The sequence below is a fragment of the Thamnophis elegans genome, chromosome 8 (genome assembly GCF_009769535.1).
Source record: "Thamnophis elegans isolate rThaEle1 chromosome 8, rThaEle1.pri, whole genome shotgun sequence".
NCBI classification, from domain to species: domain Eukaryota; kingdom Metazoa; phylum Chordata; class Lepidosauria; order Squamata; family Colubridae; genus Thamnophis; species Thamnophis elegans.
In genome coordinates this window covers 9,987,618-10,012,093 of record NC_045548.1, presented here as the reverse complement: position 1 = coordinate 10,012,093, position 24,476 = coordinate 9,987,618, and the positions used below count along the sequence as shown (strand labels likewise).

General features: G+C 39.4%; 1 protein-coding gene across 1 annotated transcript in view; it reads left to right on the top strand.

Moving 5' to 3' along the window:
- The window catches only part of JARID2 (jumonji and AT-rich interaction domain containing 2), a 226,914-nt gene that overhangs the window by 164,548 nt on the left and 37,890 nt on the right, over nt 1-24,476 (top strand). The window contains exons 4-6 of the mRNA XM_032222826.1: nt 1,700-1,869; nt 14,277-14,453; nt 18,096-18,325. Coding sequence (XP_032078717.1) covers nt 1,700-1,869; nt 14,277-14,453; nt 18,096-18,325 — 577 coding nt within the window. The remainder of the gene's footprint in view (nt 1-1,699; nt 1,870-14,276; nt 14,454-18,095; nt 18,326-24,476) is intronic.

The window sequence follows — 24,476 nt, the reverse complement described above, 5'->3', positions numbered from 1 at the left end:
ACGAGCACATTCATTATCAGCTGCTGAAATGATAGGAACTTGGCTTCAATTTCATCCAACGTTCAACTCTTACAAAACCACCGACGTTAGCTGTTTTGGGATTGTAAGGTGTTCTGTCAGTGGACAGCCAAATAGAGTTTGCTGTATATGACACGTAATTGGATTGAGTTAGGAAATCTGTGGGGGGGGGGGGAATCTAATTTGAAGGGAGGTCCGTTACAGGGCAGAGGTGGCACAGAGGACATCACCAGATTATTTTAAGTCTGTGCTGTGGTCTTATTTATATTCAGGATCTATCCAATAGATAGATATCTCTTCCTGAGAATTGTCTAGATTCATATCATCGAAGGAGTTCTGTCTCTGTGATTTTACAAAATCACAACTGGTCTTTAAAAAAATGTTGTTCTGTTGCTTGTGTGACATAATTGATGCTACTACTTTGACAATGTTTAAAGAATGAGGCAGTAGACGGGGTCTAATACTACAGTTCCAAGAAATCAACATTTAATACAAATTATGTAACATATCTCCTGAAAGTATGCACTTTTGGGATTTCAAATGAAAATGCCGGAATATGGTCATATAGAACGTAGCCTTCCATCTCTAACAATTTACAGTACCTGTAAATTAATAGAGTGCAATCTCCCTGCATACACATACCCTGTTTATGTATATTTGAAAGGGACAAGAACGTAGAGGTGCACTTTTTGAAAAATGATATGCCACACGTGTATTTTGTATTTGGCTATGATTAAAAAAAAATCTTAAGAAAATAAACTCTAGAAGGTGTCTGAATTACAATTTGATAGCAAAATCATATAGATTTAAAATGCCAGCAAGCATTGTGCTGTGGCAAAATAAAAAAAAAATCTATATATCATCACCCGTTATGTTAAGATGTTTAAATTTAGTAGCTAGAGCAACGGGGTTGTACAGTGAGCCAGAACACACATTTGTGTTTGATTGGTTGGAGAATGCTAGCTCCTGCGTGAGGTAATCTGCGCTGTGATTGGTTGCTGTGAGTGGGGAAGGGGAGTTTCCCTTTCCCCCCGCCTTTTTCTTCTCTGTGCCCTGTGTGCTCGATAATTTACCTCATAATGCTCCTGTTTGCCTGACCAACTTGTTTGCTGTATACTATATAGATTAAGATATATTTCTTTATATAAAACTACAAGTTTGTGTCAGTGCCTGACTTCATTTGGACACCTGCTGTGCAATTCCCTGACATATTATTATCCCCATAATTTAAAATTTACATTTGAATGTTGTTGACGAATAAAAATACTTTGTCCTTCTGCTTCATGGCTGTCATTCTTCACTCTGGTTTCCAGATCTTCCAAAAAGCATATTTGTTGTACATATTTGTTTTCTTTAAGCTCTTTATTGGATGTTTGTTTCTTAAAGCAGGTTTCTGGATTGGTTTTTTTTTTTTTTAGATGGTTACAGTAGTTATTTTGGGTTTATTGATTAAATGTACATTCCGCCATACTCTCAATGACTCTCAGTGGTTTTACATTATACATTACAACAACTCAAACATCCTCAGTACATTTGAAACAAATATTGACTTCACAAAAACCCCAGTAAAGGCAAAAAATTATATTGACACTGATTTTAAGGTATTGCAACTAGAATTCTACATCTTTTGCTTTAGTCCCTGACTTCTAAATGCATTTGTGTTTCCTCTGTTTTTCCATAGGCCAAGGCTGCAAGCACAACGAAAGTTTGCTCAGTCTCAGCCCAACAGTCCCAGCACAACTCCAATAAAGATAGTTGAGCCATTATTGCCCCCTCCAGCAACACAGATCTCTGACCTCTCCAAAAGGAAGCCTAAGACAGAAGATTTCCTTACGTTTCTCTGCCTTCGAGGTAAGATGTCTTTCTCCATCTTTGCCACCTAAATCAAGAGACAGATTCAGACTGTAAAGATTTTGAAATGTTATGAATTCATTAACATATATTTTACTTGATGGTTTCAGTGTTTATTTATTTAATTATTAGGATTATATTCTGCCCTTCCTAGGAGCTCAAAGCCCTATACAAAGCACTTCGTCCCCCAGTTTTCTCCTACTATTCAACTATGTTGGGTGGTATCCTGAAAAGGATATAACTCTATACAAGACTGGACTCAAATAAAGCAGAATCACAGGTTATTACATTAAATGCACCTTTCCCACCCATAGAGGCTGCATTTTTCTACGTGTTCATTTTTTCCCCTATGTTCAGGCAAATGTCTGAAATGAGGCTCTTGGACACAGTGTAAATTATGGTTAATTTGAAACCTGTCAGACCAGCAGCAACTATCTCATTCATAAATAAATCTCTTGTGCATGTTTCTGTGTTAGTTTATTTCCGCTGACAGTTCTATAAATGGCTTGTAGGCTTCAAATAGTATATTATTCCGAATTCTCACTATTTAAGCATTAGGCCAGGATTTGTTCTGTAAAGAGGACATAGCTGTTCAGATCCTTCTTCCCAAATAAGTATATCTATCATTATTTAAGTAGTTAAGTACAAACATGTCACTTTATTAATTGGAAATATTATCCCTACTGAAACAAAAGTGCTTTATGGATTAAAGAAATTGATGCAATCATGTATATACTTTGAACACATGTTCTAACTTTGGTTTGTTAGTTCTTTAATTTATCTTTATATGGACTGTATTTATTTATTTCAGTATAATGTAGAAAACAAGTTTTATTTGGAGAACAGAACCTTTGCCCTATATTTCATTAAATTGAAGAAGCTTTGACATTTGCAGTTTGTTCAGAACATCATCCCTTTGTCACAAACAAATTGATTTAGAAAAGAAGAGATGGGGAGAGGAAATATTCCATAGAAAGAAATAGGAAGAAAGGTGTTTGCAGGACATAGAGAACTGCAAGAAAATCTCATCCTTCCACCTCCACCCACATTATGTTTCCACCCAATGAGTTTTCTGGAAATAACTGTAGAAAACTCCCCCAAACATCCGTCCAACCTTTTCAATTTCTTTCACTTATAGTACAATTACTGTGTATATGTCATACATGCAGTTATTTTTCTTAGAGGGGAAAAAAAATACCGGTTGTGAGAGATTTAGAGTTTAGGCAGGCAGTTCTCTGTTAGTTTGCCCATTTTAAATCCTTCCTCTCCTCCCTGGCATTTTTCTTCCTATTGTGTTCCAAATCCATGTGTTTAAGGTAATCATATGTTTAGAATGCTTTGTGGGAAAACAATGGGTGGCGAAAAGGATGATGCTAGGTTTTGTTTAGTCTGCCTCTTTTTTTGCTTTGCTTCAGTGTTCTAAAGTCAGGTGGGTTCCAGAGGTTCCAAGGATGTGAGCTGGTTTCAGCCTTAGCAACCAGCAGATGTGCTTCCCAGGAATATTTATTAAGGGTGGAAGGGTCAAAAAAGTCAAGATACCAACTGTCATCATGGGATCAAAGCCCTAATTATTTTTACATGCATTGTGGCTTTGATATAATTGGCGTGGCCACCATCTCCCCCCCCCCCGTCCCCCACAGATGACCCTCTGCTTAGGTGTCTGAAGGGGAAGGGCAAGAGTCAAATGACAAAAACAAGTATGTGCTGCAAAGACAGCAGCTTTACCCCTTTATAAATTTGCCATGACATCATACTCTAGTACAAAAGGAACAAATCTGAGAGACCGCCTCCTGCCGATTACCTCCCATAGACCGATTAGATCTCACAGGTTAGGTCTCCTCCGGATTCCAACCGCCAGCCAATGTCGGCTGGCGACCCCCTGGGGGAGAGCCTTCTCTGTTGCAGCTCCAGCCCTCTGGAATGATCTCCCCGTCGAGATCCAGACCCTTACGACCCTCCTGGCCTTCCACAAAGCTACCAAGTTCTGGCTGCTCCAGCAGGCCGGGGGGCTTGTGAAACATCCAGCCCCACGGAAATTGTGAATGTTGCGGTTTTTGTTTTAAAGTGTTGTCTTTGTCCAGTTCTCCCCTTCCCTTGTCTATTGTGAGCTGCCCGGAGTCCTTCGGGAGTGGGTGGCATACAAGACAAATAAATACAATACAATAAATACAATACAAATCTTATGTCAAGAGAATGCAACATGTTGCATCATTTTGGTGAAATGGTTGGATTTTGCGTATGCCTCCGCTCAATTTACAGGAAATTCTAACTGTAGTAGTTCCCGAGCATTTGGGGGTAGTGTCCCAGCAGAATGAGGAAACTTAATCTGTTTCTCTAAAAAAAAGCAAATAGCTATGGGTAATTTATTTCGGTCATGACCCGCTTAGACTGCACACTCTGCAATAATGTAAGTAGTTGGGGATAGATATGGTTTACTATTGATTATTTACAATAAGGAAGCTGAAGTCTTCATTCACTATGCTAAAATACAATAAAATTCAGTTTTCAAATGCAGGTAGTCCTTAGCTTAATACAACAATTTGTTTAGTGACTGGTCAAAGTTACAATGGCACTGAAAAAAGTGATTTAAGATTGTTTTCCACACTTACAACTGTTGCAGCATCCTTAGAATCATGTGACCAAAATTCAGAAACTTGGCCACTGACAGGTATTTATTGATTGTTGCATTGTCCCAGGTCATGTGATCACACTTTGCAACCTTCTGACAAGCAAAGTCAACGGGGAAGCCAGATTCATTGACAAATGTGTTACTAACAACTGCAATAATTCATTTGACAACTGTGGCAAGAAAGGCTGTAAAATTGGGCAAAATACACTGATCAACTATCTCATTTAACAACAGAAATATCGGGCTCAACTGTGGTCATAAGTTGAGGAGTACCTGTATTAACTCAAAGGGAAAGGGAACCCCCCCCCTCCCCATGATATGTCAGTGATGCTAAAAAGGATGTCTGAAAAAAAGTTGTCCATTTCAGAGGTGGGTTCCTGCCAGTTCGCACCAGTTCGGTAGAACCGGTTCGTCAAATCTACCGAACCGGTTAGAAGAGGTTCCACCAGTGGACCCGGAAAGCAGGCTACACCTACAGAAGAGGTTCCAAAATTTTTTTGAAACCCACCACTCACACACACACACACACACAGACTCACACAGAGAGAGAAAGAGAAAGAAAGGAAGAAAGAAATAAAAAAATAAAAAAAGAAAGAAAAAGTGAGAGAGAGATGAAAGGAAAAAAGGAAAAAGGGACAGAGAGACAAAAGGAAGGAGAGAGAGAGAAAACACATGGCCGGCAAGCCACTCCCACCAGGTTACATGGCCGGCAAGCCACTCCCACAAAGGAGGCCACACCCACAGAGTAGGTTCAAAAAATTTTTGAAACCCACCACTGGTCCATTTGTTCATTTTCCATAAACTAAATACAGAAGTGCAAGTAATTTTCCATGCTTCAGAGAAGCTACTCAAATATATATGCATTACCTTCAACCTGACATGTTAATTAACATTATAGAAGATTCCCAGAAGTTTTGGAATGTTTTACATTGGTGAGAAATATGGCCAATGAAGAATTCACTCTGTTTATTTTTGTTCCAATGCCAGCAGCACTTTGCATCCAATTACAAAAATAGCATCCTGTCTCTTTCTAACAGAAAGACACTGCTGTAATTTTATGTAACTTTAATGCATTTTCTGAAAAAACAAGCTTTTTAACATGAATTTAGTTAATAATTAACATAGGAAATACTTTGTTACTGAAAAGTATTAGGTATTTATTTTACCATGTTATTCTTTTGTGTGTTTTTGCTACTGTACTTAATTGAGTAAATTCATACCAGGTTTAGTTTCAATAGCAGAACTGAGCCTAAATAAACATACATTTTGCAGGTTCAGCTTTTCTTGCACATGTAGTATAATAGGAATTAAGAAAATATAAATGTATTTAAGGGCAGTTCTCACTATTTTGCAAGGATTATAGATGAATAAGAATGAGTGTGATTCTGCCCCCAGCCAGGATTTCGTTCCTAACTGGCTCAAGATTGACTCAGTATTCCATCCTTCTGAGATGGAAGATTCCATCCTTCTGAGACATTGTAAACTAGTCAGGGAGTGCTGTAAAGCACCATGGAGCGGTATATAAATCTAAGTGCTAGTACTGTTTCATTCCTGAACTGTCTCTGTATTGCTGTTTGGCATAGTGTTTAGATTTTCAGTTCTTTGACCCTAATTCCCTTCTTCGGTTTAGTCTCTGATTTTAACAGAATAACTAGAGTTGGAAGGGATTTTGGAAGTTTTCTAGTCTAACACCCTGCTCAAGCAGGAAACCCTATACCATTTCAGACAAATGGTTCTCTAATTCCTTCTTAAAATGTGATGGAGCACCTACAATCTGGAGGCAAGCCACTGATCAATTGTTCTACGTGTCAGGAAATTTCTCCTTAGTTCTAGTTTGGATCTTTCCTTGGTTAATTTCCATCCATTGCTTTTTGTTTGCCTTCAGATGCTTTGAAGGCTTGGTTGATCCCCACCCCCTTCTTTGTGGCAGCCACTTAGACATTGGAAAACTGCTATCATGTCACCCCGAATCCTTCTTTTCCTTAAGTAAGACATACTCCATTCCTGCAACCATTCTTTATATGTTTTAGAGCCGAGGTGGCACGGTGGTTAAATGCAGCACTGCAGGCTACTTCAGCTGACTGCAGTTCTGCAGTTCGGCTGTTCAAATCTCACCGGCTCAGGGTTGACTCAGCCTTCCATCCTTCCGAGGTGGGTAAAATGAGGACCCGGATTGTTGTTGGCGGCAATATGCTGACTCTGTAAACCGCTTAGAGAGGGCTGAAAGCCCTATGAAGCGGTATATAAGTCTAACTGCTATTGCTATTTTAGCCTCCAATCCCCTAATCATCTTTGTTACTGTTCCCTGCACTCTTTCTATAGCCACAACATCTTTTTTATATCCTGGCAACTGGATGCAATATTCCAAGTGTGGTTTTAACAAGGCATTTATAATGTGGTGCTAACATTAAACATGATCTTGATTCTGTGCTTTAATTAATGCAGCTTAACCCTTTTTTTGGTCAATGTGTCAGGGTTCCAAATAGCATCCAAAATTAAATCAGAGTCCAAGGCAAAGTATTGCTCAAAGTTCCAATTTATTAAGAGAGCCATGTTGGCACATCTGGGAAAACTCGAATCTGAAAGCTTCCCAGTTTTCCCCACCCAATTGAAAGTTTACGAACTTGCCTCACACCCACCAGCCCATCACATGGTCCAATCTTCCACTGCCATGCTGGCAGTTCCACCCATCCAGTTCCGGTCAGGTGCAGAGATGCAGAGACAAAGGATGACCCTGGCTTTCTAAAAAGGAATTTTGTTTGGGTTACATAGCATCTAACTCCATACAATCCCCCCTCCCATTTTCCCACAATAGAAAAGGCATAGTAGAATAATAGAAAATGTGGCAGGCCCGACACAATGATTTTATTTGCGATTTCCTGTGGTTTTTCTGTACTGATTCTAGATTACTTCTAGGTTCTCTTGGAAAGAGGTTCAGACCTAAGCAGAAAACCAATTAGCCAAAACATATATAACAAATATATATATGCCTCTGTGTGTGTTTGTACGTGTGTATTTCAAGGTTTTGATTAAAAGCCATGTAACCTGGCATTGCTTCCTAAATTAATCTCTGAAAGATTTTGCATTTTAAAGTATTGTAATCCCATCTCCAAAACACACATAAGCTGTTCCTTAAATTTCCACCCCACTCACATGTTTCCTGTCTCCAAATATCCACAAGGGCCCCCTTAAGGAACAATAGGATCGGCTGCAGTTGAGTGCATTTTGAGTTCAGGTTAAACAAAGTTAAATCAACATTGTTCAAAAACAAACTGCAAGTGTATTGGAGCAGTTAAGAAAACATGGGTATGGATAGGTAAGGGAAATTGTTATTTTTTCATGCTTTCAGTTTTTTGAGTGTGATTCTACAGTGCCAAAAATAAGAAAAAGGTTATACACAACTTCCAATTTTATCTCTACTATTATAGGAAGAAAGGTTTAGACTAGGAATTTCAGAGATTTGTGTGTTTTGTTGTTTGAGAAATGATGTGGTTTCTTACTTACCATCTGAAGTGGAACATTCCAGAAATAGCTTACCTACTTCTAGTGACCATGGAGAAAATGATTGGTGACAACTGCATCATACTGTGCTAAGATTAAACAACAGGACAAAGTACTTTAATTCAGCTGCAGTTAAAATGAGCATACCAGCCAAATGGGAGAAGGAAATGAAAGAGGGGATTCTTGAAATCAGTAACTGCAACCTAAGAGCCCCTTAAAGCAGATTTTCCCATCTGCACCATCTCAGTAATCTGAGTAATGCTTCAGTAATTGAAGTATTGTCCAGTCAAGTCCATGTGGTTATTTTATATGAGCCAAGGTGGCGCAGTGGTTAAATGCAGCACTGCAGGCTACTGCTAGATCAGCAGGTCAGCGGTTCAAATCTCACCGGCTCAGGGTTGACTCAGCCTTCCATCCTTCCGAGGTGGGTAAAATGAGGACCCAGATTGTTGGGGGCAATATGCTGACTCTCTGTAAACCGCTTAGAGAGGCCTGAAAGGCCTATGAAGCGGTATATAAGTCTACTGCTATTGCTATTGCTATATTGCATATTAACTATAAAGATGAGGGATTCCTATAAAGGACATTGTTTAAAATATTTCTAAACACATATTTAGACCACCCCACCTCCCCACCTCCCAATACCGTGGCACGACAAAACCGCGCTTGTCAAAATAGCGGTGATAAAATCGCGTCGCTAAAGCCGCGATGTCATCACGCACGTCATCACCGCCGCGACAACAGCGCGGTGACAGAAGGGCGCTTTAAAACAGCGTGGCGGCAGAAAGCGGATTTAAATTAAGGTAAGGGTTAGGATTAGGTTTAGGGGTTTGCTTTAGGGTTAGGTTTTGGGTTAGGTTTAGGATGCTGAGTGCTTCGGAAGGCGCGGATTTGCCCTCCGCGATTATGTCATCGCGGTAGGGTCGTGTTTTTCCTTAGCGCTTCGAACGGCGCGGATTAGCCCTTCGCACTTATGTCTCCGCGGATAAGGGCTTCGCGGATTTGTGGTGGAACCCCCAATACTACCTTTAGTACAGGTAATCTTTGTGTTTCGATGGCATTTGGCAACAGAAATTCGCTAAGCAACACAGTTGTAAAATGGGATGTCATATGACTATGTCATTTAGAGATGGAAGTCATGGTTGCCATCATTAGACAAGGACCTTGTGGATCATTAAGCAAGGATCTCTCATGATCACAACGTTCTGACTTCCTGTCGCTTCCCAGTTGATTTGCTTGTGGGAAGTTGACAGAACAGATCAAATTGTGATCATGTAACTGCAGGGGTGCTGCAATGAACTTAATACCACTCCACAGTGCCAAAAAGCTGGTATAGTCCACTTGTTCAATGTTGTCATAACTTTGAACAGTCTCTGAACAAGTGGTTGTAACCCAAGGGCTACTTATAGTTGTATCTTTCTGCATTCTCCATGGTATGTTTTTTTTTTTGGGGGGGGGTGTTCTCTTTCAGAAAAAAGCTGAAGAAAGGTATTTAATGGAAAAGCCAGACTGTGCTTAATTCTCTAGTGGGGATGTATGTGCTGATTATGGGGCAAGTGCCTCCCAGGTGTAGAATGTGATGTGTCAATAGCAATAGCACTTAATACCACTCCACAATGCTTTACAGCACTTTTTGAGCGGTTTACAAATGTCAGCATATTGCCCCCAACAATCTCGGTCCTCATTTTGCCAACCTTGGAAGGATGGAAGGCTGAGTCAACCATGAGCCAGTCAGGCTCAAACTGCTGACAGTGGGCAGAGTTTGCTTGCAACACTGCATTCTAACCACTGCACCACCTCAGCTCCTCTCAAATATTGTCTCAAATCACATGTTTTCAGGAAAGAGCGAGATGGAGATCTTACAAATCTTATAAAATTGATAAGGTCTTGGCCATTAAAAACGAAACAGGATGTCTTTGCTATGGGCTGTCCTGATACTTGTCATCACATTGCTTATACCTCGTTTAGAATTCTTACACTACAATTGCAGATGTGGGTAATCACTGGGAGTTGGCAATTTATATATTTAATAAATTAAGGTGATCATATTCACTCTCATCATCTCATGCTTGGTTCATCTGCTTTCAGCTACTGATCTCCGCATCTCTTGAATATCACCTTTGAGGATGTCCTGATACTGCCTCTTTTTTTTCCATCTTTGAAATGTTTGGAAGTAGTTTATAATGGGAAATTATCTCATGTGTGATTTGTCTGTATTTAACTCAGGTTTTCAAGCAAAATAGGACTTTATACTTAAGCCTTGATACTTAAGCATCATTCATAGTAAGCACCAATTATCAATGTCATCTCCCCTCCAATACTTCATTTTTACTTTAGAATTCTCCTTGTGTTTTAGCATTGAAAAGTAAAATATATGTTCTCAGTATTTTCAAATACTCTTCAGCAATTTGATCCACTTGCTTAGCTTTCATCAAAGGAGAATCTGTCATCAAGCCCAGTCTTAGCAATAAAAAAACAAAAAAATATTTTGCTAAATAACATAATCCTTTTGTCTTCTTTCTTTCTTGTTATTACCTCTGTTATTTATCTTTTCTCTTCTCTGAGAGTGAAAATGTTCCCTTTAGACGATCTACTCTTTATCTATTCCTTTCCTATTAAAAAAAAACAGTAACCCCTAAATCCCGTCCACATGCCACTACCATTATGAATAAACAATTATCACATGTTTTCTCTACTCCCACCAGCTGTTTTAGAGGGGTTGGTAGCAGTGGGGATGACATTGGGCTATATGTCACAGGCATAATTCTAGGCTGTCTAAGGTCCACTAGTGATGTAAGACGGATGCTTTGAAGGGCAGGCAGAGTCCTTCTGCAGACTTTAAATTGACTCTCCCAAGAAGTGCTCTTGTTTATTGAGGCATAAGCAAGCTCTGCCTACATGTTTACTGCAGAGAGCAAGCCTGTATGTTGTTTCTCTATTTCCTCTTGGAAATTATAGACCTGAGTCCCATCAACCATATGGACCCTTTACCTCATGCTGGCTAAGTGCAAAAGCAGCCTGTAAATAGATCAAATTTCCTTTGCCCAGATCATTCCTGGTCTTATCTGAACACTGAGCGGAAGATAAGGCAACATATCTAGGATTTTCCATCCATACGTATCATTAAATGAAGTCTCTTGTCAAACAGAACAATCCTTAATCCTTAAGAAATGTAGCCTTTGGCATTGGACATGTTTATTGGTCAAACCAGAGACCTCAATATCAAGATGTATCTTTATTCACTGGAAAGACTTCAATTGTTTTAGCACTTCTGAAGAGTACAGCTGAGCTGTATTTAATTTTGAGAAAAGGGAAGGATTAGAAAAAGGAAGGGGAAGCTCGGGCATATATTTAATAGAAAAGAATCCAATTTTTCAAAAACCACAACCTAAATTACGGTAGCCCAAAAGAACTTGGACTGAAATAGCTTCTACTGGATTTATAATGTACCACTTTAATTTGTGCCCAGATTTTTTTTTAAAAAAATAATAATTTGCACTTCAATCATTATGGTGAATGTTTTGCCTGGTATTCTTAAGTGTTCCACCACAAAACCGCGGTAGACAAAAGCGCGCTCGACGAAAGCGCGTACGTGACGTCATCACAGCGCGACGAAAACATCGCGCTGTGATCGATAAATTTAAAATTAAAGCGAAAACCTTACCCTAACCCCCCCAAACCTAACCCTAAACCTAAACCTAACCCTTAACCTAACCCTAAACCTAACCCTTAACCTAACGCTAACCCTTAACCTAACGCTAAACGTAACTCTAATGCTCTAAACCTAACCCTAACCCTTAACCTAACCCTAACCCTAAACCTAACCCTTACCTTTATGTGAATCGGCTTGCTTTAATTTTATTTTTATTTCAATTTTAAAAAATTTTCATCGTGCTGTGATGACGTCACGTACGCGCTTTCGTCGAGCGTGCTTTTGTGGACCGCGGTTTTGATGGGTCACGTTCTTAAGAGTAAACTTTATTATATTCTTGGTTTCATAGTTGTCTTTTTTAAAAAGTGCATCAAGCCAAGAGAAAAGGAAAATATACTTGATGCAGTGACCATTTTCTGTATTTTTATTCATGTTTCCCCGTTACTTTGCAAGTTGCTACTTGCAGTTTGGTTTAATAAGAAATTCTGTGATTTGCTTTTAAATACTGTCTAGTGGGATTTGTATCAGGCTGGTTTGCTTTTCATCTTTGTCATGCAGAATTCAAGATTTACACTGTTTGCTTTTTATAATCTTGCCAAGAGGATATCCATTCTGTATGTAAGTTCAGCTGTATGTTTTATGGATTTATTACTTTCCATAACCATTGCTGAAAACAACATTGCACTTGATGTTGGGGATAGTTCAAATAAAATAAACGCCTTTCAGTAATTTTTAATATTTTGAATTTGTAAAAGTTTTTGAAGTTAAGATGAATGTTAGTAATGTTAATTCTTACTCAGTAACAAGTGAATTTATTTAATCACAGTAATCACACATTAGGTTTTGTGCTATTATCTGTTTTTCCCACACTCCTTTCTGAATTAAAATCCCAATCTCAAAATGTGTCATTCTCTCCCTCTTAATTTGCAGATGCACATTACAAAAGGCTTTGGATCAAACTATAAATTAACTAGGTACTCTCAAGGCTATACCTGGAATCCTGGATTTCTTAATGGAATTGATTGGGGTGGGGTGGGGGTTTAACCTCAATTGAAAACTTTAATCAGTCTAGTGGCAGCTCCATAAAGGTTAGAACTTTGGAATACTTGAGCAAACTTTAGGTCCCAGGGCTGGTTGCTTAAAGTGTGACTGATTGTGTTTCTCAGCAGTGAGTGTTTTGATAGTATGATGAAAAGCATGATTATTTTATTGACATTTCTGACATATGTGCCTAAAAACAAAAATCATAAACATTTGTCATCTCAAATGGCCTTACAGTAGACTAATGAAGGTAAGTGGCAAATGAAAAGGCCCCAAGGTGCTCTGGTGTGAGAAGTAATGATACGTTCTTTGCAGAGGTGGGTTGATCCTGGTTCGGCCGAATCGGTAGTCATATTTTTGCCTGGGTCGCAGAACCAGCCGCAACCCAGGTTTGCCACACCCCTGAACCAGTTCCCAGTTCCCCAGGCTTCCTGCTGATGCCGCTCATGAGTAAACTGCAGATTAGAGGCAGACGGCCGATTCTGGCTTGCTCCCTCAGCTGCTCGTCCCCCGGAGTTTGCAGGCAGCTAACGAAACCGCTGCCTCCACTCATTGAGGAGGCTGAGTAGCAGCGGGAAGAGCATGGACTTCAACAGGAAGTGGTTGTCAGCGATGCCCTCACGTGAAGATATGAGCGGGGAGGCTGCCTCTCCCGCCCAATGTTTCTCATGAGTAAACTGCAGCTAGGATCTCCCGCATGCTGCATCCCCCTCTCAACCTGCACCTCTGTGACATTTTTCGGGTGCCCAGCTTGCCGGGCGGCCCCCGTCCCACCCCTCAAAAGCATGCCCCAAACTGCTCAGCAGTTGAATGGAATCTTTAGCTGAGATGCAGGACATTTTTCCAATTTAAAAATGAGAAATACACTGAGTTTCAGTATCAGTGTCTGAGCAGAGGAGGAAGGTCAAAAGGTCATGGTAGCCCAAATCCCTATCTTTTTATACAAGTACATCAGGGGTGGGTTCCAGCAGTCACTGGTTGCCGCGCGCACATGCACAAAGCAATAAAAATTGTTCTGCACATGCACAGAAGCAAAAAACAAGATGGTGGCGCCTACGGTGCCGCCGAAATAACCGATTCAGGGGTATGGTAGCCCTGGGTCACTACCAGTTCCATTGACCCAGGCCGCCAAACTACTACCAGTTTGGCCGAACCAGTAGGAACCCACCACTGAAGTACATGTATAGTCCTATCTTGCCTTTTTGACTCCCCCATAAACAGCCTTGTGCAGCCATGCCTATCCTATGAAAATTTCTTTAACCAATGCATGTAGGTGATTCGGACAAGAGCCATGGCTCAGTCCACTTGACAAAGGCCTTCCCAATTCAAATTTTGCCATTTCTGTTTCTTTCCTTGACACAGACAAATGGAGAAGTCACTGTTTGACCGACTCAAAGAGGTGAAATAGCTGAGTTTCATATGCAGACTTTTAAGGAGCTATGTTCAGTAAAGAGGTGGGAGGGGGGAGCATTTTTGAACTGGATATCCATTTCCTCGAGCCCTTACATTGTATTCGTCAAAAGCTTTGCTTTTAATAGCCATTTTGAAACAGTTGTAATATTTGTGTCCCTGACTTGTTTTCAGGTTCTTCTGCCCTGCCCAGCAGCATGGTATACTTTGGAAGTTCTCAGGATGAGGAGGAAGAGGAGGAAGAGGAGGAAGAAACTGAGGATGCAAAAGTGACCACAAACAACGCTTCATCTTCATGCCAGTCTACTCCTAGGAAAGGGAAAACACATAAACAAGTTCCTAATGGATATGGTATGTCTTTGAGTATTGAGTTGGGGTGGAAAATATTGATGATGAAAAAGACAACCAAAGCAGAACTAGAGTTCCCTCTTCTGCCCAGCACCTTGTATTTATGAGACATGTAACCAATGTTAGTCCTATTGAAAATTATAGGAGTTGATATCCAGCATACATGAAGGGCAGTTGGGGAGTCTGCCTGAAAAGCTGCCCGGAGTCCTCCGGGATTGGGCGGCCTAGAAATTTAACAAATAAATAAATAAACAAATAAATAAAAGCACCATTTTGACTCAAAACAAATATACAATGTTTTTAAAACTTGATTTAAATAATTTAATTTCATAATGTCTTGGTGCGTCCTGTCTGCTTCAGAACCGCATTTTAATGGTTTCTTACGGATTTCTTCTTTTCTGTTGAAAATGAAACCAGAGCAATGTTGATGTTGACTAGATATGCAAACAGCATTATATTCATTCCAGATTTGGTCTTAATTGTCTTAATTGCTAGCTTAGTATATCAGCACTGGCACTAGTACAGCCTACTTACTTTTTAGGCTTACATCCATTATTTCTTTGCAAATCAGCAGAGCTGCCTTAATCACAATGTACTTTCTTCACGTGACCTTCATGTCATATCCACAGATAAATTGATCAATGCCTTGTCGGTAGAGCTTGAAAAATGTATTTGGCATTGAGTAGCTGAAAGTCCTAAACTGTAACCGCCAGAATGAAATAATACCTAGGTCACCATCTCACACAAAAGTCATACATATTCTATTGACATTGGCAGCACCTTCGCAGTAAATCAGTTCTGTGCTCTTTCTCTAGGACTCCATGATGAATTCTCCTGCCTTTGTCCCTCTGCCTTTCTTTGCAGAGCCCTGTCTGGGGGATGCCTAGTCAGCTTCTCTCATCAAAAGGAAATGTTTCTTTTCACAACTTGAAGAGAAAGACAATCTTTATGGAGCTGTTTCCTAGCTTGCTTGGATTCTTAAGCCAGCTTTCCTTGATTCGTGTAACTAAAGTAGGAGATGTTGGTTTCATTTCTACCCGATTCTGTTCTGCAAGAGGTTCTCTTTTAAAGAATTACTAGGAACAGCCAACATTTTTCATAATCCAAATGCTTCCTTCCTCTAATTATTGGAAGTTTTACAGGAGAGAAGTTTCTCATTACGTTTTTTCTGTTTTATTTTTGTTCATTTGAAGGAAGGGAACAGCTAACTTCGATGGCTTGTTGATTTGTTCTGTTCTTTTCTTTCTCTGATGGAAAAATGGATTGCAGTGACTCTGATTTTAAACTAAGAAATGTACATAAAATTCATTATAGTGATCATCTAGTTAAAGTTAAAAAAAAGATAGAAATACAGATATTACCAAACTTACACTAGTTTATTTAGTACCCATTCTAAGTTACAGCCACACTGAAAAAAAGTTATTTATGACCATTTTTCACATTTATGGCCTTTGCAGTATCCCCATGGTCCCCATAAAAAACAGCCTCCCCTGCCCCCCCCACAAGGCCCTCCGGAGGCTTCCCTGGAAGTGACTTCCAGTTTGCTCGTAGGGTCGGTTTAAGCCCTCCGGAGGTTTCAGGGACCTTCAGGAGGCTTCCCTGAAGCCTCCGGAGGACTAAAAACCACCCTACGAGCAAACCGGAAGTCCGTTCCCGAACTTTCAGTTTGCCCATAGGACCAGTTTTTTTGCACTCCGAAGGCTTCAGGGAAGCTCCTGAAGCCTCTGAAGGGCCTCCCGGGGGGGGGGGGGGCGAGGAAGGCTCTTTTGGCCCTCCCTAGGCTCCTATAAAGCCTCTGGAGCCTGGGGAGGGCGAAAAATGGCTTTTAAAAAGGCTGAACTCAGCTGGCCAGAGCACACATGCGGCTGGCCAGCTGACAGGGCAACGCCTTGGGTGCCCTGACAAATGGCTCTGCGTTCCACCTGTGGCACGTGTGCCATAGGTTCGCCATGCCGGTCTTAGGGTCATGTGATCACCTTTTGCGATCTTCCAGCAAGCAAAGTCAACGGGGAAGCCAGATTTACTTAACAACCTTGTTACTAGCTTAACAGTGATTCACTTAACAACTATGGCCAGAAATGGGGCAAAATTCACGTTCAAACTCTTTTGCTTAGCAACAAAAAATTTGGGCTCAATTGTGGTTGTAAGTGAAGGACTACCTGTATTTAATTGATTAATTATTAGAATAAGGTATAGCACAATGGAAAGTGTTTGCAAAAGAGGAGGCAAAGTGGATGCACGTTGTAAAAAATATAGGATCCAAATGCAAATTGTAATAAATTCTAATTCAGTGATTTAACTGAATTAGTCTGAAATAATGGCATGGTTACTTTATAAATGACAAGTTGATTTATTGTATAGATAATATTAATCATTAAATGACATTGCTTCACAGCAGCTAATTATCTTTACGACATAATGAGCTTTAATAATAGCTTCACTGGCAGTATGTTCATTTATTTTAAATTTTGAGGATTCAGAAGTAAAGCGAAGCAGAACTGGTCAATAACTATTTTTGCCTTGCTTTTTAATATTCAGAAAAATCACAATTCATTTTTTCTATTTAACTGCTTCGGCTTCCTGCCCAGTTGTGGTTTCGATGTGTCATTTTTCAAAAGCTGCTGCTATTTATAATTTTGCTGCTTGTCACTTCATCGTGTTGAGAGATCATTAATAGACAGGCATTCCTAGCTTAACATCGTCATTATATTTTGTAGCCATTGAAGTGGGAATGCCAATCATAGCTTCTTGTCCTATAAGGATGAATAGAATGTTTGAATTGAGCTTAATATGTTAGCAATTCCAATTTTCTCTTTGTTGTTTTACATGTTCTCACAAATAAATGCCTGTATCCAAAAGATCTGAGATAGACTCACTGAAACTAGTTGCATAACATTGGGGATTTTTTCAATCTTTTATTATTCTGGTGACCCTTTTTTGTAGTGGAATGTTATACTAATACTTACCCTTGTTTGGCACAGGGTAAAAGTGCTTTATAAGCCACAGATATGATTATTGTCTTGCGTACCGATCTTCTCTGGGATATAGATTGAAATGATTACAGGTAGACCTCAACTTATGAGCACAATTGGGATCATAAGTTCTGTTCCTAAGCAAGGTGATTTTTAAGTGAGTCATGCCATATTTGACAACCTTTTTTTTTGACCTCGTTGTTAAGCGAATTGTTGCAGTTGTTAAGTGAATCACCCAGTCATTAAGGAAATCTGGCTTTCCCCATCAACTTTGCTTGTCAGAAGCTTGCTGGGAAGGTCACAAATACTAACCACATGATTCTGGAACACTGCAACCATACTAAATACATGCTGGTCGCCGAATGTTCATCATGTGACCAAGGGGATGCTGCGACAGTCATAAGTGCAAAGTCCAGTCATAATTTTTTCAGTGGTGTCATAACTTTGAACAGTCACTAAAGAAATGGTTGTAAGCCAAGGACTATCTGTATCTGTTTCTAACTCTGCCTGTCCTATTGTGATGAACTCGTGAGGGTTTTTTTTAATGTCAAAAGTACACATTAATTGCAGCAGTTAGCAGTGACGACATTCTCTGTTTGAAATAGAATTTATTTTTCTCACACTCCTTATCACTTTTTTCTCTGTTTTCTTTTCTCCCACTTTCCCTGTCCAGTCTTCAATGGATCCAGCAAATCAGTGAGAGAGAGGGAACCTGTTCAAAAACACAAAGTCAAAGACACAGTGCCAGCAAAGGAACGAAGCAGTGAACACAGGTCTGAGAGTCGAAAAGACCAGGCTGCTGCTAATCACCATTCTTCAACAAACATGGGCTTTTCCACAAAAGGGCTCACTGCTAATAACCACCACACCCTTCATCAATCGGCTCAGGATTTAAGGAAACAGGTATTGTGTGGTACATCTGTTGGGGCAAAGTGGTATCAGTTTATCTTAAGAACTACTTGTGGGAAAGATTGGGAGGGTTTGAGAAGTACACTGTGAAACAGAGTGATTTTAAAGTCATGGGTGGTTTTTAAAAAAAAAAAGTTCCCCTTTTTGATAGGGCTTACTAAAACAAATAGCCGTTGAAAAGGTCTTGCTTTTCTGCAAGAGGTTACTGATCATTCTGCTGCAGAATTTATGCCAAAGCTGCTTTCCGCGTAAATTACACATCATTATATTCTACCTTTTGATGTATTATTTAATTTATTTTTTAGGATTCTACCCTGGCTTTCTGCCAGGAACTCAAGATGGTGTCCCTAGGACTCTCTCCATTACTTATTCCTCACAATATCAAGTTTAGGGTGGGGTACAGTACATTGAGAGATGATTGGGTCAAACCCAATTCAGGGAGTTTCAGCAACCAAAAGCAGACTCAAATAAGCATCTCCTCGAAACTAAGGTAGTGTGTCAATCACTGATGCAAGGTTTACAAAAACACCTGAATTTGAGAAAGACAGGTCAGCCATGATAAACGTATCATCCCCAGCTGATACAAAAAAAAAAAAGGAGTTTTGGCATGCTGTAGTAAATAAATAGATCAGAGCACCTGATGATTAATACAGGCTTCGGCATTTTATTTCAATTTTATTGAGATGAATCGGGAGAAAACAGCCATCTCTATGCTGGATTTCATGCCAGCCTTTAAGACGGAAGGGCCTATCTCTCTAGAATATGTTTCCCTGGCTTGTGTTTCTTTCGTAATGACCGCTTTATTTTTCCTCTCTGTGTCATAAGGGTTCTAATCTCTAATACCTCCCTGAACTAACTGAGCCTAAAACAAGGCTTTGTTTGGCTGATGTTTGTTCAACTGGAAAAGGCTTGAAAATATTTGCATGCTTTTGACTCTCTGCCAATTTGGCGCCCTTAAGGTAACCTCCTCATCTGTATTTAGCAATCAGGCCAGGAATCCCAAGCCGTCTTTTGTCAGTTGGTATCTTTTCTGCTTAGCTGCCTGTAAATGTAAATCAAAATTGACAGACATAAAGCCTCAGACGCAGGAGCAAGAAAGATTGATTTTGGACGGTTCAGGTGATCTTTCCTAACTAGCTGTTTTATGTGCTAAGTACGAGTGCCAGGGTCAAATGTTTCTGTCTCACCTCTTCCAACTGTTCCTCATCCCTTGGTTGACACTTGATTCTCAGCTTGCATTGTACATTTGAAGTCCCCTTTTATGTGTAAATCAAGGAATTATAGTTTTGTATCAGTCAAGCCTGGATTGGATTTGTTGGATAACCAATTAATTTGTCAACTGCTTTAAAGAGCTATTGAACAGGAATTGTTTGGTTCAGGGGTAATGAAAATACTAACCAAAGATGAAGCTAGGTGGTCAGTGGGAGGGCCAAGAGAAGTCCTTGGCCTTCATGCCCTATTCGTGGTTTATGAAAACCAGAGTAATCATTCAAACTTAGTACTAACGTTTACAGCTTTGTACTTTTGTTGCTCTGCTTGTTAAGTGCACTCACATTTGCGAACCAGTAGGGAAAGTACTGTATTTTTCGGACTTTAGACACACCAGAGTATAAGATGCACCAAGATTTTAAAGAAGTAAATTTAAAAATAATTTTTTCCCTCCCCTGCCCCTAAGAGCACTCTGCAGGCCTCCCAAACCCTCTGCATCGCCCATTTTTTGAGAGGCCTGCAAAGTGCCCCCTAAAGGTCAGGAAGGGCAAAAACTGAGCAAAAAACACCACGTTTTCCCACAAAAAGCCCATTTTTTGCACACACACACAAAAAAGGAGGGGTGCAGAGAGTTTGGAAGGCCTGCAGAATGCTCCTGGGGACTTGGGAGGGCAAAAACAGCCCCATTTTTGTGAAAAACGGGCCCATTTTTCATTCATTTTTGCCCTACCAGGAGCACTTTACGGACCTCCCAAACCCTCTGCGCACATTTTTGTGAAAAATTGGATGCACAGGGCAGGGTTTCGGGAGGCGAAAAATGCTGTATTAGGTGTATAAGACGCATCCAGATTTTCACCCTCTTTTGGGGGGTGGGAAAGATGCGTCTTGTACTCTGAAAAATATGGTAAGTGAATGCCACCCCTGGTATGTATGTATGTGAATCTGAGTGTGACTGCGGAAAATAGAAAACAACAGTTTTATGTTTGAATGTGTTGTGATTTTTAACTCATTGGCTGGTGTGGGTGTAACAAGTGATAAAATCTAATGATTGATCACTGTTACTTTTTACAATTCAATTAATTTCTTTCTTATGTGCTCAGTGTAAGCACTGCCTCGGGATGGAACTGTGACTCTAGAACCTCTATGGTGATCCTGCGCAGCGGGCAGTGAAGCCATTTTATTAGACTGTCTCACAAAAGTTTTGTGTGTTTGATTAATGGGGGGAGACATATCAACAGTATAAAGGTAAGAAACTGCCTACCACAATTGCTTTTTCTTCCTTTGATACCAGTTCTTCAGCAGAGTATTATGAGTAAAATGCAAAATTTGTAAACAGTGTAACATCTGGAACCTATCTATTTTAATTGGATAGGTTGGGGTTTTTTTTTAATTTTGTTTTTCTTTCTGGATTGAAGCTCTTGGTTTAGCCTAATATAAATACTGTGGGGTACTTGAACCTCTCTGGGCTTGATTGTTTTCTTGCAGATATTTCACTACCAAACCAGGTAACATCACCAATGCTAGAAGGAAGTGGGATTTAATCGCTATTTATATATAGTGGTTGCCCCATCAGTGTTGATGGAAGTGTTGTTTTCCTCTTTGTGCTTTCTTGATTAGGCTGTCGTTTACTGTAGGCACCAAGCAACAACTATTCTTTCTGCATTAGCAATAACACTTAGAGTTATATACCGCTTTATAGTGCTCTAAGTGGTTTACAGAGTCAGCATATTGCTCCCAACAATCTGGGTCCTCATTTTACTGAACTGGAAGTAAGGAATAAACAGGAATTAACATCCAGATACCAGACCAAGAGTAAATAGTACCCAAACGAGAAATAACCAACTCAGACAAACAACAGCCTAATTAAGGATCTATCACAGAGGTGGGTTGCTGTCGGTTCGGCCCAGATCAGCCGAACCGGTAGTGGCGGCGGCGGGAGGCTCTGCCCACCAGCCCGGACGCTTCTTTGCAAGTGCAGAAGTGTCGTGTACGCGGGAACGCACCTGAACCAGTAGTAAAAAGATTAGCAACCCACCTCTGATCTATCAAAAAACAACACTTCCACCAACACTGGCAACACTTGCCCAGCCACAGAAAGCAAGCCCCATTCCTGCCAGACCTGATGATGTTACCTAGTTGGATAATGAAATGCCTGAAAGAAAACAACCAAACTCTGAGAGCACCAAGGATTCTGCAGGTTAACCTTTAGCTCTAAATATTATCTTCTATTGACACTAATTAATAGTCAATTAATCTACAATAAGATTTATGCAGTGCAGAGGTGGGTTGCTCCTGGTTCGGCCTGGATTGGACGAACCAGTAGTGGTGACGACATGTGCAGAAGCGTTGTACACAAGCACAAGCGAACCGCTGGTGCCAGGATTTGGTGCCCACCTCTCGTGCAATGTGTCTGAATGAGACCCATTGCTCTTTCTATTGTTCTACAGAATTATCTTTCTGGAGACAGGCTTTCAGACTGGTTATTTTGCACCTTATAAAGTAAAAGACTGATTTGTGTTTAGCTATCTAGTATTATTTTCAGATTTTTTTTAAAAAAATCTGTTTAGAAACAAATTGGGGATTAAGATACGTATGGGCAATTTTAAAAAGACTATGCACTCATGCAGTTTCATAGCTGGCTCAGAAAGATCTTGCTGGAGGTATTATCTAGGTACTTTTTGTGTACCGAATTAGTTATGGTAAGTTGCAATTTCTAAAATTTCCCCTACAATACCACGCATTTTTATCTTGGCAGTTTTATTATAGATTGCATTTCCCAATGATTTAAGGAGATTGCATGCATGAAGAGAAGCTGACATAAGGAAGGTTTCCCATCCACTACCATCGCCCCCCAAGTGTTGGAAAACGCAGCTGTTTTAAAGATGGCTATGGCTTGAGTTCATAAAAGACTTCTAAAGAAAGTTGTTTGTTTGTTTGTTTGCTAGTTTGTTATTAAAGAACCAATCCCGTTCCTCAGAATCCTGCTAAAATAATCACTTTCCGGAGCTATCTGTATTTCACTGTTCTTTGCACTTGGCTGAGTCTTTTAGTTTTATGCTTCATTTTCTTTCTTCACAATTGTCTTCTCCCTTCCCCTCAGTCACATATGCTGCTCCTTTCATTTTGCTTCTCAGATGCTTATCTCCAATTTGATCTTTCCACTTCCATTTCTGACTAATGTTGCTCTCGTGCAATCTTTTCCTCAGATATAGCCATTTATTCTCTATCTTGCTCTGCAGGCTCTCTCTTCATGAGCCAAATGTACTTCAACTTGGCTGCTATTTAGTTCCCCATTGTCCCTTTTTCCCCAGACTTATTTTTTAATGTCTTACCTCTCTATTTACTGTTGTAACCCTATTGTGCATAAATATTCTTCACAAAAGCTTAGCCATCTGAACTTGTTAAATATTTTTGTCAGTATTTATTAAAGGTTTTGTATGTGAGCAAGTTTTTTCAAAAGACTTTTATCAAACAATCATCCTGTCTCATTCGCAGAACTTTTATAAAAACTCAATATGGCATTGTGATTCATTTGTAGTCTGGTTTTATTCTCTTATTAAAGAGAAAGGAAAGCAAAACTGAAATACAGTTCATTAGTGTTAACCACTGTTACTCTTACCCTTTTAAAAAGAAAATTCCTTTGGAAACAGTGGATCAAAGGGACCTTTCAAATGTGTGAAAAGAGAATGAGGGTTCAAAATGTGGAGAAGTTCTGCATTTTTCTAGCTAGGTTTCCAGTGTAGGAAAATAATAGGGACTTACTTTTTCATAATTTTATTAGAAATAAGGCTGCAACTTTCCCCTTCCTTGTGAAATGTTCTTCAAAAAAAAATTCTATACATGTTCCTCAGAAAAAAATAAGATGCTAAATTGGTGATAAGGAAAACTTACTTCAAAATACTGTATTAAGAAAAATTATGTATGGCATCCATTAAGTAGGACAACTGAAGGGGCAGTACTATTCACTCAGCTTTGTTGCATCATTGTATAAACAGAAACTGCAGTGGCAGAAGAACAGCATTATTCCTCTTGAAGTATGGACAGTCAAAGGGATTTTTTTCCCCAAGAGTAGAAGTCCTTTACCTGGCTGCATTCTGAATTATTTACGTTCCTGATTCCTGCAGCCTACTTGGGAAATGGAAGAATAAAAAACTTGTTCATGAGAAAAAAATTCACTCACCGAAGACCTAGTATTTCTGGAGAGAACTAGAAAAGAGTTGAAACAATTAGATTTCACTGGGTTTTTTTAAATCTGTGCTTTTTATTTACTAAATTCTGAGGAATGGTAACACTTATAAGGTTTCAAATCTAAGGAGTCAGATCAAGGCATTCGGTGAGGGAAATATTGGCATTGGATATGTTTGTGTGTTCAAGAAGGTGTAATTTGAAAGAGTTGAATAAGTTTTGAGCATCTTTTTTATGTTTTGTTGGATTTTTATTTTTAGACATAAAACAACATCAATACATGAACAGTGTGGTCTCACATATTAATATAAATAACAACAGTCAATTGTTACATTAATCAAACTTGTATAATCCTAATATTAACATACTCGATTGTTTTAGTTATCCAATGTTTCCATGTTCCATTCTAATATCAATAATCTTCTTAAACATGCATAGTAATACCATCTTTCAATCTCTCATCTTTCCATCTTTCCATTATTACTTATATTCAATTTATATAGATATTATAAATGCTGAAATTCACTCTAATTCTTACTTCTACCTCTATTCTGACTTCTAACCAAGTCACTCTTACTAATCCTAATATTAATACACATATTTAATTATTTTTGCCCTTTTAAAGATGCATATTCTTATTTCTGCCTCTATTTCTAGTTTTTAATCAGGCCATCATATTAGAAGAATTAAGAAAGTTATGAAAAGAAAGAAAGTTATCTTTCATCCTGCTTTCACTTCTAACCCTAATTCA